General features: G+C 35.8%; 1 protein-coding gene across 9 annotated transcripts in view; it reads left to right on the plus strand.

The window, feature by feature from the left end:
- TMEM232 (transmembrane protein 232) overlaps nucleotides 1–15494 on the plus strand; it is a 178684-nt gene that overhangs the window by 19953 nt on the left and 143237 nt on the right. For all 9 annotated transcript variants that reach the window (XM_046667918.1, XM_046667916.1, XM_046667915.1 and 6 more), the window contains exons 3-4: nucleotides 13614–13725; nucleotides 15053–15158. In XM_046667918.1, coding sequence (XP_046523874.1) covers nucleotides 13614–13725; nucleotides 15053–15158 — 218 coding nt within the window. The remainder of the gene's footprint in view (nucleotides 1–13613; nucleotides 13726–15052; nucleotides 15159–15494) is intronic.

Genomic DNA, 15494 nt, shown 5'->3' on the forward strand with positions numbered 1-15494 from the left:
TACCTTAACAACCCATTTTCTCTTTTCTCTCCTTCTGGGATTCTTGATTAAATGTATTTTAGACAGTCTATTGTGTATTTCATATCGTTTACTCATTCATCCCCGTTTTCCACCTTTTTATGTCTCTTCTATTTTGAGCACTTTATTCTGATATGTAATTTGTTTTCCACATAACTAATTCTCTCTCGTTACCAAATTTATCTATTGAGTTTTAAAAACTTTATCTTACATTTTTAGTAATTCGTTTATTTTTCTTCAAAGCTTCTATGTAGACTTAGAGTTTCTGACTGCCTGTAGATACTTGTAAGCATAATGTAGAATAAGTATAATGGTTATAATTTGTGTCTGATTATTACAATAACTGGAGTCTTGGTATGTGTGTAATGTCTATTGTTCTCATTTATGTCATATTTTTTCCTGTAACTTATCATTTCTCACTGGTTCTTGGGGAAAAAAATGTTTCTGTGTATTTTTTGAGGAGAAATATGTCATCCCGCAGGGAATCTTTTCATTTGCTTTTCTGCCAGGTGCCTGGACAACTGAAGTTAAATTCACTGCCTGAGTTTTCTTGGCCAAGTATCTGGGTTTGCCTGAGGTGTAAATCTGTATTCAGACTGATCTTCTCAGCAATATAATAACACATATGCATGAATATGTATATTTTTTCTTTTTCTGTCCTTCTCTATAGCTCCCTGGGGTTGGGGAGAAGGCATTGGAATTAGTTCTGATTGCTCTTACCTCAGATATTTAGTCAGACAAGGTGCAGGGAGTCTCCTGTAAGTTTCCCACACCTTGAAAATCCTGGTTTTTTCTTACCCTAAAGTCATATAGAAAACATACTTGGTCTTGTCTCCGTGGCCCCTTATATCAAGGGAAACCAGAGTCTGTCCCTGGCATCAGCTGTTTGAGATGAAGCAGAGAGCTATCCTGCACAAGGGAACGTCACCTTTGTTTTTCTTCTTAGGTGTTGTGTGAATTGTCATAGGTCTCATGCTGTATTTGCTTCACTTATTTTTCCTTAGAAACATGGGTTTTGCAGGCTTAGTGTGGGTTCTATTAGAGACACATATAGGGCTTCAAGTAAATTCTTCAGGTGAGGTACTGAAGTTCGCACATTTCTGGACAAAGAGAAAATTACCCAATCTTTCAATGGATTACTGGTTCAGAGTATACTGTTTTGTCACTGTTTTCTTTTATAACTAAAATTATTTTACTTTGTATAGTATGTTTGGCTTTTTCTACTTCATCTCAGAGATGGAAAAGATGAAAAGATTTTGAAGACTTAGATCAAATATACACATTTACTTTAGCAGACTGAAAAAAATTAAAGAGAATATATAAAGAGTCTTATATTAGGAGGATTTAGTTAAGCTATTAGATTATTTTCTTTCTTTCTCACAGAAGCTGCTTGAGTACTTTTTATATCTGAGAGGCTTTAGTCTTCAAAGCTTCCTGAAATGTTAATAAGCCTGAAATGTTTCCTTTTTATTAATGTTTTTGACGTGTTTATATTTAGTAAAATTTGTTCTGGAGATATATGCTCTAAATATTTTAAAGCATTATATGTACATGCCTATATAATATTATTGATTTAGATCTATATACATTTACAATACAATATAGGTCTGTAGTGTGGGCTCTAAATGTGTGCTGGCAAAGCAAAAGGAAACTTTTTTAGACTTACATTTATATTGTGATCATTTGTTTATTTGATCTATAGTGTTCGTTTTTCATTTATCTGAACTATTATAAGCCTTTAAGTGAAATTGTAATGGTTAAGACCTTGCAATCAAGTCTATTAATTTTATCCTGAGACATCTATACTTCTAGCATTTGGGGTTGGTTACAGACGATTTAACCAAAATGTGGTAACTTAGGAGCTGGATGGCCATTAAGAGCATGAACACATTCAATTATATATTGCAATGTATCTTCCTTTAAGATGTATTATCCCAAATGAGAGATCAGTAACTACTGATAGGAATATCTGTACAAAGTGTGTAAGGCCTTGTAAGACCTTGGAAACCACAGTCCTCTTATACTTGGGCTTACACCACTGTCTGCCCATAGATGCTAACTCATCCATACTTCCAGGTTGTATGTGGTTACTCCAAATGTGGGAGGGGATGGGCAGCTCAGTGTTTGGGCTATGAAGGTCACGCAGGCATCAGGTGCATCTGAGACTCTGCTCAATGTTTATGGCCAATGTAGGCGCTGATCATGAAGACCTTGCAAGCTCTGTATGCTTTCATTTTGGGGAATGTTTTCAGACATCAGATTTTTCTTATCCCTAACCTCAACTCTGTATCAATGATGCACGAGTGAAACTACTCTCTTAAAGATCTCCACCGACTTTCTAAACATTAACTCTAATGATCTCTTTGTCCTTGGTCTTGATATCTCTGCAGATGTGAATTTTTGGTCATGGTTTTCATCTTCAATCTATTCTAGGATTGCATGTTTGCCTGAAACAGGCACACATTTAAAATTAACTCAAGAAAGGAAAAATGTAATGGAAGGGTTTGGGTTGTCTTGTGGAACCTGAGGGCAGAAAGTCTAGCTAGGCCTCATTCATTCATTCAGTATTCACTGTCTTCTCTAATTGGTACTGGAGATAAAATGGTCAACTTGGCAGATATAGTCTTCATCTACACTAGACTATGAACTCTAAAAGGGTAGGAAATCTGGCTGTGTGTTAGTAAATCAAGTACTGATTGGGGGCTACAATGGTGAACAAGTAGCTTTCTGCTTTGGGGTGCTTTGTTGTCCTGAATGATCTCTCAGCAAAAGCCACCTCTTGGCTCTACAGGACCTTTCAACTCTAATATCAAAATGAATTAAAGTATCAGATAATTATGTAAAATCCCTTGGGAGAGGATAGGGTTGGCCCACCTTGAGTCCGATGCCTATTGTGACCCAATCAGCTACGGTCAGGAGGGTGGCATCATATGGTACTAATACAGTGGTTAGAGCCACTGGTCCAGCAGGGACTATGAGGAATCAACAATTCTCAGAGAGGAGTTTACACCACAAATTGTACACAGATTTGAATTCCATTGTAGTACTTTCCTGAATCTCCTATCATGCTTACTGTTTCGTCTTTCCTTCTTCTCTCCTAACTGTGGCATTTGTCCAAAGATCTCCCTTGACTCTTTTTTCTCAGTACTCTTCCTCTTGAAATTTCATAGCTTTGAGGATCACTAATATGTAGGTGAATCTGAAATCTTTATTTCCATATCTTATTCACTTCCTAATGCCCGCCTCACGAGTCTATTTGGATTATAGACCTCTCCACTTGGATGTCTCACAGGTAAATCATAGTCAGTTGTCCAGAATGGCACAGATCATCTGCCCAGATTCCTCCGTCTAATTTTTCTTGATGTCAGCTCTCTAGAACTAATCATGAAGTCTCAAAACCTGGAGATTATCTGTATGTCCACCCTCACAATTTCTTTTCTCATATACTATTAGTCATCAAGTCCTATCGATTTAGTCTCCACCTAATCTCTCACATTCATTTACTCTTCCTCGTTTTATTGTCCAAACTGCAGTTCAGTTATTACTTCTTACCTGAATTTGTTGGAATAATTGTCCAACTGTTTTCCAGCAGTCACTCCTCACTCCAAACCTTTCAACGTGACTTTCAATTTAGTCATCTTAAAGTACAGCAGTAATCTCATTGCTCCTCTGCAAAATAATTCCCTCTTAAAATTTATCAAATATAACTCAAAACTCTATGTATAGTATAGAATTAGTGCCCACTTTAAGAAAATCTAAAATACCAATCACACTTAAACAGAATAGAAGTTTATTTCTCTGAATGTAGTCAGTTCAGAACTGATATGGTGATCTGGGAGCAAGTTCCTTCCTAGTAGCTGCTCTGCTGCACATGGCTTACACTTAGGCCATCTCATGGTCCATCATGGCTGCTGAAGCTCCAGCTATCACAGTCATATTTCATGTAGCAGATAGAGGAAAGGCAGACAAAGGGTTTGTGCCCTTTTTCAGGAGACTTCCCAAAACTACTATCTGAATTTTACTTACATTTTACTAGCTGAAGCTTAGACATTTGGGCATACCTAACTGCAAGAAAGAATCTTTTAGTAGGAAGAGAATAACACTGATGTAGACAGTTATAAGTCTCTGCCATAGATCACCATTCAATGCCATTTGTGTTTGTCCTCAACCTAGCATTTCCATATTCATTTCCTATCTTGATTTTAAGCATTCAATCACTCTATGTTAGGTTAAAGTTCATCATTTTTTTTTCCCTTTGTTCCTATTTGTATTAGTTAGGGTAAATTTGAAGCAACTATAAAAGAGGCCTCTAATTCAGTGGCTTAAGTAGGATAGAAGAAGCGTATTTATCTGACGTATGAATGGGTCTAGGCTGATAGGACAGCTCCGCTTTCGGGGTCAGTAGGAAACTCAGGACCCTCATTATCTCATAGGGTATTGTGCTCTTCTGCCTAATCAAAGCTGATTCATCACTGTGTTTGTGTTCTAGTCCCCTGGAAGGAGAATAAATAGCATTCTAGGGAAAGTAGCAAGTCTTTAAGTTAGAGGTGACCTGAAATCTGCATATATTACATCTGCTCACACCCCAGTGGCTTGGCCATGTGGCTATATCCAGCTGCCAGAAAGACTGGGAAATATAGCTGGGTGATCATTTGCCTAAGAAGAAGCAGAGAAAGGATTTTGAAAGGACAACTGCTATTTTGTCACATTCCAGTTCCTGTCTAGCCTTCAAGGTACAGCTCAAGTGCCATTACTGCAAAGAAGCTTCTTCTGAATCTTTAACCCCAAACAGTAATGCTTATACCTAGCAGTTATCCAGCATTGACTATGTGCCAGAACTAGACTGTGTGTTCTGGTTTAATGCTTTTCAAAATTCTACAAGATTTTGACCTCATTTCCACAGATGGAAAATTATAGCTCACACAGATTAAATGATTAAGCAAATAGTGTAGGACTAGAAAGTGTTGGAATCATGATCTCTACTACTGAACTCCCACGGAATTTTATCTCCTTTTTTCAGTATGTCTCCTTGATGTTACATCATTAGTGATGTGTCTCACTTCCCTCCTAGATTGGGAACTTCCTGAGGCCAAGCCTGGTTCCTCTTCTAACCCTCACTGTATCTAGCAAAATATCTTATGTATAGGAGGTTTTCCTTAAATACTTACTGAACAAATGAATTGTCAGCTAAAAGAAACTTCTGAATTCACAGATAATCTAAGTAAAGGGTCAGTTTGGATTGGGTATCCATACAATCAGGAGACTTCAGAATATTTTCTTTACATGTAAAGTTAGAATGATGCTCTTTATTTACCACCTGTTCCACAGGACTGCACTTACACACTGACAGTAGATCACATTTTTCTTTGTAAGATCCTTTGATATTTTGAAGAAATTGGAATGTGTGAAGCTAAAGTATATTTTCTTTTCAAATGTCTGTATTTACTCTTTAAAGTGTCCTTGTGCTTCTTATTAAATATTTTATGTATCATTAAATGTGTTAATTTGTATAGTAATCTCAATTTACTTGTGATGGACTAGAAATGGTTAAAATAGCTATATCTACTTCCCATTAAATATTTATTGACATGAGCTACAGGAGACCAATTAAGAGACTCAATATCTATACAGAAAGCTAAAAAGCACTAGATTTCCATATTTTCAATGATTCAGCACAGGCCGTGATCCATGTTGAAAAATAATTGACAAAACTAAAATTAATTATAAAACATATTCTAAGCATAGAAATTGAGTTAGATATTATTTTTATCGTGAGGCTTTATTTTGCTTTAGAAATAAAATGATGTAAATGCATTTTCCTCAAAGCCTATGAAAAAGCTAAGATAAAATACCTAATTTGAGAAAATATATTTTAAAATTTGTATTTGAAATCCTGGATATTGTGTGTGTATGTATATGTTTGGGGGTGTCTGTGGTTGGTAGAGGGAAAAATCTGCTTAAACTGCATTGACTACTATTTTATTAAGAGGAATGCGTTTGACATTCTTATACGGTAAAACATTCTGAGGCATCTTCTAAAAAGAGCTAACTGCAAAGACTGGGTCAGACAGTTTATTTCAAATATTGGCTCTGTTCTCTTTTAAATCAATGACCTTGAGTTTGATACTTAACCACTCTGATCCTCCTTTTCCTTTTTGTAAAACAGAGAAAGTACATTTTAGTATTTATAAGGCAATCACCAGGTGTTCACTAAGCAAATTGTGTATACAGCAGTAAGGAAAAACTTAAGAAAATCAGCTTAAAGCAAGGAATCTAAGACAGATACACTAATACTAAGTTATGGAGAAGATTTTTGTAGGCTTTAGAGTCAGATCTGAGATGAGTTCTTGGCCCTTTGTAATTGTGTGACCTAGGGAGTTTCTTCATCTCCATTAGTACCATCCTCTGCCTCCCTCCACCAAGTCATCATCATCTAGTTCCTGCCATTCTGCAACAGCCTCCTGGCCAGTGTCCCCCTTCTGCTCTCTGAAAAACAGCCTCAGTGATCTCTTAAGAATGCGAGTGGAATTTTGTTATGCTCTAATTTAAACTCTGTAGTGTCTTCCCATTACATCTAGAGTGAAAATCAAACTCTACCCCGTGGTCCAAACTCCTGGAGATCTAGTCCCTGGCTGTCTTCCTGACCTATCATCAGCCTCTCCTTTGTCTCTGACTCTTGCCTTGTTGGTCTCCTTCTCATCTCAGCTCAAATGTCTCTCCCTCAGCATCTTCCCTGATCGTCTAACATAAAGGATCCCCTTCCCTGCTACTCTGTTCTACACCACTCTGGTTATATCTTCACGTCACTTACCGTTCACAGGAATCATCTTGTTCATTTATTTGTTTTCTTGTTTATTGTATATCTGTTCTCCCCCAACAGAGTATACCATCTGTGAGGCAAGTGACTGCGCATCAGTTTTTGATTGACTTTTGTTTTGTGTCTTCTTGCCTAGAAGAGTGCTTGACTCACAGCAGGTGCTCAATTAATACAGAATGAAGTAACAAATGACTTTATTTCAAAGTGATTTTTGTTCACTTTCCATTCCTTATCTGTCAACACTTCTTTTTTTAAAGTACACTTTATTGTTTAGAACAGTTTTAGATATAATACTGTTTAGAACAGCTTTAGATGATAGTTTTGAACAGTTTTAGGTATTGTTATTGTTTGAATAGCTTTAGATATATAAGAAGATAGTACAGAGAGTTCCCATATACCCCGCATTCAGTTTCTCCTATTATTAACATCTTACATTAGTATGGTACATTTGTCACAATATTGAACCATAAAGATACATTATTACTAACTAAAGTTCATCCATTATTCAGATTTTCCTAGTTTTTCCCTGATGCCTTTTTTCTGTTCCAGGATCCTATATAGGATACAACATTAAGTTTTGTTGTCATGTCTCCTTCAACTCTTCTTGGCTGTGACAGTTCCTCAGACTTTCCTTATTTATGACAACCTTGACAGTTTTGAGGAGTACTGGTCAGGCATTTTGTAGAATGTTTCTCTATTAGAATTTTTCTGATGTTTTCCTCATGATCCATAACTAGGGTTATGGATTTTTTTTGTGTATGAGAAAGACCTCAGAGGTTAAGTACCATTCTCATCACATTATATCAAGGGTACATACAATCAGCACAATTTATCATTGTGGATGTTGACTTTGATCACCTGGCTGAGGCAGTTTGTCAGGTTTCTCCACTGTAAAGTTACTCTTCTTCCCCGCCTTTCCATACTCTTGGATGGAAGTCACTATGAGCAGCCTATCTGAAGTAAAAAAACAAGTTAGAATCATATTTCTCAACATTTTCAACAGTAAATGGCAAATAGATTATAAATATAAAAAATTATTATAAGAAAATATAGGTGTCTATTTGTATATGATTTGGGTCAGGGACATCATCTAAACAAGAAACCCAGAAATAATGAAGGAAAATGGAATCATATATAAAGGCAGTCATGTGTTGCTTGACCATGGGGACATTCTGAGAAATGTGTCGAGTTATTTCATTGTTGTCTGAACATCATAGAATGTACTGAGGATTATTTTTAAGAAACAAAAGACTCAGAAAGTTTTTCTTGTTACCTCCTCCTTAACTGCATAGAAGAATTCAGATTAAAAAAGCCTCTCAGAAGTGAGCTATCACCTTAGCATAACATGAACTAGTTGGTAGAACAGGGAGGAACCTAGAAAAACCCATTTGAAGGGCTCCCCTCTGTGTTCTGTTTCTATGTGGCCAAAGAAACACTTGTTTTCTAAACTTTTGCTCCTTTTCACCTGCCTCTGAATCGCCTTCCTTCCCTTTGAAGTCCCTAACTCTCCCCACGCCCAACATCTTCTTTCATCTTTTGCTCAGAATGGTATTAAAGGTGAAGGCTTTGGTCATTTTAGCAATTTACTCAGTTTTCCTGGCTTTCTCCTATGTATATGTGTTATTAAACTTTTGTTTTCTTTTCTCCTGTTAATCTATCTTATGTCAATTTACCAGGAAGGGTAGAGGAAAATTTCTTCCTCCCTTCCAGTAGTGAATAGATGGTATAGTCTACTACATACCCAGGCTATATGGTACTAATCTTACAGTACTGCCCTCGTATACGTGGTCTCTCATTGACCGAAACGTCATTATTCGGTGTGTGACTGTATGAAATTTTAATATATGGCCAAAGTTAGCATAACAATGAAAAAACCCAAATATTATACTGACATAAAAGTACCTGCAAAATTTTAATATGATAATCATGCCAGTTATCATTGAGTATTTAGCATGTGCCCGTTATTCTTCTAAGTACAACACATATATTATTTCACTTAACTTTCAAAACAACCCACAAAAGATGTATATTTATTTTTCCGTTTTGCAGACAGAGACATTAAGGCACAGATAGGTTAAATAAACCACTTAAGGTGACAGATCTAGTAAGGGACAGAGTGAGATTCAAACCCCAGGCAGTCTGGCCTGTGCACTTAACCTCCTGGGACTGTGCCCTTGACCACTATACAATATTGCCTCGAGTTGATAGAAAAAAGACAAAAATCCTAATAAAGAAAAAAAATGAACAAAATATATAAACATGCACGTCACAGAACAGAAAATGTAAGAATGAATGTAAAGTCATTCTTACAGGAAAAGATGCTCAATAATACTAATAGGGAAATACAAACTTTAAACCGCAGGGAAATGCTATTTTCATCAATTAAATTGGCAATAATTAAAACAACTGATATCATCTTGTTCTGGTGAGGATGTGGAAAATGGGAATTTTCATGCTTTACTACTATGAATATGAATGACTAGAATGTTAAATTTTTGTGTGTGTATGTGAGGAAGATATTAGCCTTGAACTAACATCTATGCCAATCTTTCTCCATTTTTGTATGTGGGATGCCGCCACAGCGTGACTTGATGAGTGGTGTGAAGGTCTGCGCCTGGGATCCAAACCCATTAACCCTGGGCTGCCAAAGCAGAGTGTGTGAACTTAACCACTACGCCACCAGGCTGGCCCCTAAAATATTTTTAAATAATGTGTTATAATTAAAAGTACATATACTCTTAGATCTTGCCATTAATGTTTAAAAGCTTTTTTTGTAAAATGTTAACACACAGATGGAAGAGTATATAAAAATAAATATAAAGCTTAAAAATTATTATAGAGCAAACACTTGTGTACGCACCAGGTGAAGAAGTAAATCATTTTCAGAAGTCTCTTTTGTAACTCCTTCCAAAAAGATCCCCTTCTTTCCCTGATAACATTCTGCACTCGCCTACCTTTCCTTTGGCTTTCTTTACAGTTTTATGCTTTATATCAATGGAATATTATAGCGTGTATTCTTGTGTGTCTGGAGTAATAGTATGTTTGTGAGATCATCCATGTTGCCCGTATAGCTGCAGCTTGTTTATTTTTATTTCCTTAACACTGAATACCCACTCTTGGGTCTTCTTAGGCTCAACGAGACAGACTCATATGATTATGATAGGCTGCACTCACCATTGACGACATCATTTAGCAGGATACAGCACAGGAAACTCAACACGCCAGCAGAGTGGCAATTGTTTACCTCCTGAGAGAGTTCTTATAGCAGCCCACACAACATAAGATAGTGTGTGAAGACTAGGAGCTAGTCTTCTTTAGCCCGTCCAAATGATTGATCATGTGAGGACATAAGACTCAGAGAGCTCGTGCAGTAGATACACAGGCTGTCCCAAAGTGAAACCACTGACTTTTTTAAAAACAGATTTATGGGTTCCTTCAAAGAACGTACACTCTGGGAAGCCCAAAGGCTCTCTTCATCAGGTATTTATAGTTCATTCATAGCCCGCCTAGTCCAGATGTAGTGTACCAATCAGGTCATTTTTACTAAGTAATGGCTCCAATAACACAGATGACATCCACTTTTGCTAGGTTTTCAGGGGAATAGAACTAACCCAAGTTTAAATTTGTCCGTTGGAAAGGAGAGAATGTTTTGTTCAACCTTTATTCACAGACATAGCCCACTTTTTGGTCCATGAGATGGAGAATTGGTTTGATTCCAGATGTTAGCTCTTATGAAAAGTGTTGATTTGAGCATTCTGTACATGTCCCCTGGTGTACAGGTGCTCACATCTCTATTGGGTATATATTAAGCACTGGGATTGCTAAGTCAGTGGGTATGTCTCTCTTCAGTCTTGGCAGGTAACACTCAGTTGATTACCAAGGTGGTTGTACCAATTTACACTACTACAAGAAGCATGAGAGAATTCTGGTAACTCCACATCCTCTTTTAAATGTTAGTCATTCTGGTGGGTGTGGAGTAGCATCTCATTGTGGTTTTAATTTAGATTTCCCTATTTATGATGTTAATAATAATTTCACATATTTATTGCCCAACTGCATTTCTTCTTTTGTGAATTACCTGTTTAAACCTCTTCTCCATGTTTCTATTGTTTGGGAGTTCCTTATGTATTCTAGATATGAACACTTTGTCAGTTATATGTGTTGAAAATATGTCCTACCACTCAAAGTTTTGCTTTTAATTCTCTTATGATGTCTTTATATAAATATATTTATAAGCAGAGGTGGTAATCAAAATATTTAACTATCGATATAGTGTGGAGATTGATAAATTGGAATAGTGTGCACTTGTTTACTGTTGGCCCCATGTACAAGAAGTGCAAGAACTTTTTTTTAAATTACAGCATCAGTTTGTGTGGCAAAAATTATACATGAAGTAATGAAATGCCAATACAAGAAGTAATGGGAAATATCAGTCAATAAAAGAATTGATACATTTGTACATCCATGTTACTGCATATTAGTATCAATTGAACTTGAGGAATATCTGATAAATTTAATGAAGAAAGCATGCTGCAGTGTTGTATATGTGGTTCCATTTATTAAAATAGTGTGTATAGGTTGGTCAATGTTTGTGAGCATTGAGAAAGATATGCAAGGACTCACACTAAACCATTAGTGTTGGCTATTTCTGATGGGTAGAATTGGAGGCAGTAGTGTTGGGAGGCAATCTCTTAACTTTTTCTTCACGCATCTCTGTATGTTTTGTTTGTTATAAACAGCACTGTTATGTTAATATTTTTAAAAACCTAATTTCTAATGAAATTTATAAAACATGAAATGGATAAAGGGGGTACTTTCTTATAATTCCCTTAGCACTTGGTACAAATGGGAAGATTAAAGCTATTTTGTACTCTTCATGCAGAGTAGGTCCATGTAGATCAAAGATACGTCATCCTAGGTGACTATTGAGAAAGAATTTTCAACCAACCTTCACCCTATCTATCTAATCAGATATCTCCAAGAGCAAGAGTACAATGAGAACAGGATATCAAGAATGAAGTCAATCATTTCAAAATGCCCAATTCTAGCAGACTTTCTGAGTTGTAACACCTCAACTCTTCCTCTATTTTATTATAAGCTCCATGAGGGCGGGGTTGTTTGTTTATTTTACCATTGTATCCCCAGTTTTAAGCTTAGTGTCTGATATATGGGAGATAGTCAATAAAAGCTTACTGAATAAATGCCCATTTTAGGATGGCAGTTTAAGAGTTGGCTATTTCATTAATCATTGTTCACTGGGATGTCTATGTTTGGTTCTAGTTTTCAGGGCACCATGACATTACCTCTGCTTATCCTGTGATCATGTGGTACTGTCATTACATTTGCATACATCTGTCTCCCCAGTAGGACTCTGAGTTACTCAGGGGAAAAATCTGATTTTTATTCTTTTTTTCCCCCGTATCCCACAGAACAACTAATTTAGTACATTATGAATATAGTAAGTTGTTAAAAATGTGTTTTATTCTTGCAGATCACTCTTTCTAATGGCATGACTCCAACAATTATTTGACACACAAATAAACAACTCATTAATTCTACTACCTATTCACTATTCCTCTGAGGTCTCTTTTGATCCCACATGCGTCATAAATTCTGTGGTACATCATTATAATCACTCTACTCATTGTCTTGCATACACCTTCAACTTATTTTTCTTGTTTCTCTTTGAAATACTTGTCTACTCTCTCTACACTTTCCCCATGGGATCTTTTCAGTTCACAAGACTTTAAATACCATATATGTAGTAATCAATCAAAAATTGATGTATCTAGCCTGAAATTTTCTCCTGAAATTCAAACTCATATATCCAACTGCCTACTCTATGTCTCCACTTGGATGACCATGGTCATCTCAAACTTAACATGTCCAATACTGAACTTATTCTCTAACCTTACCCTAAATCTGCTCCTGTGGCAGTCTTTCCCATGTCAGTAAATAGCAATTCCATCCTTCTAGTTACTCAGTTCAATCATGACTCCTTTTTTTCTCTCATGCCTAATTTCTAAATCATTGGGAAGTCTGGTTGGAGCTAATGTCAAAATATATCCATTAGCCAAACTGTTCTCTTTACTTACATTACTATAATCCTGATCCAAGTCGCCATTACTCTCACCTAAGCATACATGTGCTCCCTCTCTTGCAACATCCCATCTCCCCACACTCCAGCTCTCAATGCAACATCCAAATGATTCTGTTAAAACGTAAATTGAATCATGCCACTCTTCTTATCAAAGCCCTGCAATAGCCTCCCATCTCATCCAGAGTTAATCTGGCGACTTGTCACCTCTCTGACCTTACAACATACATCTTTCCTCCCCTGCTCACTTTACTCCAGCCACAGTTGGACTGATTCTACTTGCATGGAGGGAGTAAAGGCTTAGCTTAAATTGAACCAACACTGATTTATGTGAGGAGATAAATCAGTCTTCAACATAACTGAAGCTGTGCTGGATTTTACCTGTGAAGAAGGCCTACACCAACAAGACTTCTGGCAACCATTTTAGAAACTTTTTCAGAGGCTACGAAATTCTTTGACATCGTAAGAATTATGTTTCTCAATCCAAGGATATGATAAGATCAATCTAGGAGGCCTGTACATATATTTTTTATTTTACTGATTGTGTGTGTGTGTGTGTGAGAAACATTCTTATTAAGGTAAAGTACTTGTTTAGGAAATAGTTACACTTAACCACTGGAAGTTGATTAATTAAAAGTTGGAACTGATAGCTATAATTATTGATTTTTTTTGTTTGTTTAGGCCATTATTTTCAGTCACAAAAGAATTCATCAGGAGATTCAACCAAACAAAAAATCCAAAAGAGAAGGAAGAAATTTTGGAACAAGCTAGAAAAAACATTCTCAGATGTAAGGTAATGGCACACTATTTGATTACTTAGTATGTGGACTTTCTCTTCTAGTTGGTGGGTGATTATATGTTCTAAGATATTGAAATAAAAAATAAGAATACAGCTTTCTTTAATTATAAGAAGGCATAGTTAAAAATATTAATGCAAATTAAAGTTAAAGCTTATAACCAAATAATTCAGTGTCAAATGGCTTTTTGGATGAAGAATCTCCGTAAATCATTAGAAAATATATCTGTCAACACTAGCCTGAGAGCCCGCAGCAAAATCAAAGGTTGACAAATAAATTTTTGATTATGAAAATTCTACTTTTTCCTTAAAAGTTTACTAGGATATGATGTGTCCCAAAGAGGAAAAAAAATTTCCTAAATCTTTATTATACATGTACAAAGTACTCTGTTCTTTAACAAACTATTCACTTAACTTGTAAAAACAAGTTCTTTAAGAGTATACCATTAATTCCCAAATTTTTAAAGATATATCAAAGCACAACAGGAAGTGAAATAAGTCCTTGTTTTGCCTTTCCTACATTAGACCCCATTTAAGTTTGGCAGAGAAATAATATACATATAATTTTGCTTTAATACCGAATAATTCATGAAATAAAAGTTGCACAAAACCAGGGCATAAATTAAGCCATCTTTTTTGTTGTGGTCGTTGTTACTTCCCAGTATTTTGTTTCATGATTGCCCATATATTTAAAAATTTGAAAAAAAAATGATAAAATTTGATTAGAAAAATGAATATACTCTTGATAAGTGTACCAGAAAGTGTACTTTTGAAAGGTACCAGAAATTAGATTCATCAATGAGCTTCTCTCCGATTGGCCAACTTCTCCCTTGGGCAGCCCCAGGAGTGGTCACATAAAGAGAAGGGGGGCAATCTTGATACCTCTGTCTGCTTTATCTTTAGTCCATCCACAGTGAAGGAGCCAGAGTTTTCCAGCAAATTGGCATCAAATTAATTTCTGTTGAATCACATTTCTTTAATATACTTTTCCTTCTAATATCAGAGATGCATTCTCTTGGAAATGGGATAGAAGTAATCCCTAGAAAGTAAAGAGTGAGAATTATTTTCAGCAAATAACTAATGATATTACTCAGACTATTGACAAACATTCTCTACATTTTAACTAATACAGTTTACGTAAAATGTCAAAAAATAAAAATAATAAAAGCAAAACTATAAAGTGTTCTACAACTCTGGCCACAGAGCATCAGCCTCATAGAATGACTTCCAGAATGTAACTAAGGGATAATCTAAATTAATTAATTAATTGATTTTTTAAAAGCTGCATATTTTGGTTTGTCTCTTTCATGCTTCCCCATAACAGAGAAAATTGGGTCTCAGAACCTTAGGCGCTGGGAGGCAAGTTCATCTTCCTACAGCATGGACTGAAGTGGTATATCTGGCTCAGTGCAAAGGAGAAATCCAAGATGGTATGTGCTCTAACTAAGGTCTTCTTAGTTACCTTATGTGTTTTCTAGATTAGCAGTGAAGGCAGAATTTGAGACCTTTAAATATGTAGAAATTGTGCCGGAGCCAAGGAAATATTGCCTTTCTCTATTGAAATACCTGATAATGTTTCATTATGAAAGTCCCTTTTGTAATTTTGAATTTATGAATTTGACTGCTCGACTTTTTAATTACAAAATTGTTTTAAAAACTTTTGCTCAGCATCATCTTTATTGCTTTTCTCTAAAATTAGGAACAAATTAAAAAGTAATATAAAATGTCGTTTAGTGATTTTCAATTACAATAGGCACTATACTTTA

Source organism: Equus quagga, chromosome 7 (assembly GCF_021613505.1).
Source record: "Equus quagga isolate Etosha38 chromosome 7, UCLA_HA_Equagga_1.0, whole genome shotgun sequence".
In the NCBI taxonomy this organism is placed as follows: Eukaryota; Metazoa; Chordata; class Mammalia; order Perissodactyla; family Equidae; genus Equus; species Equus quagga.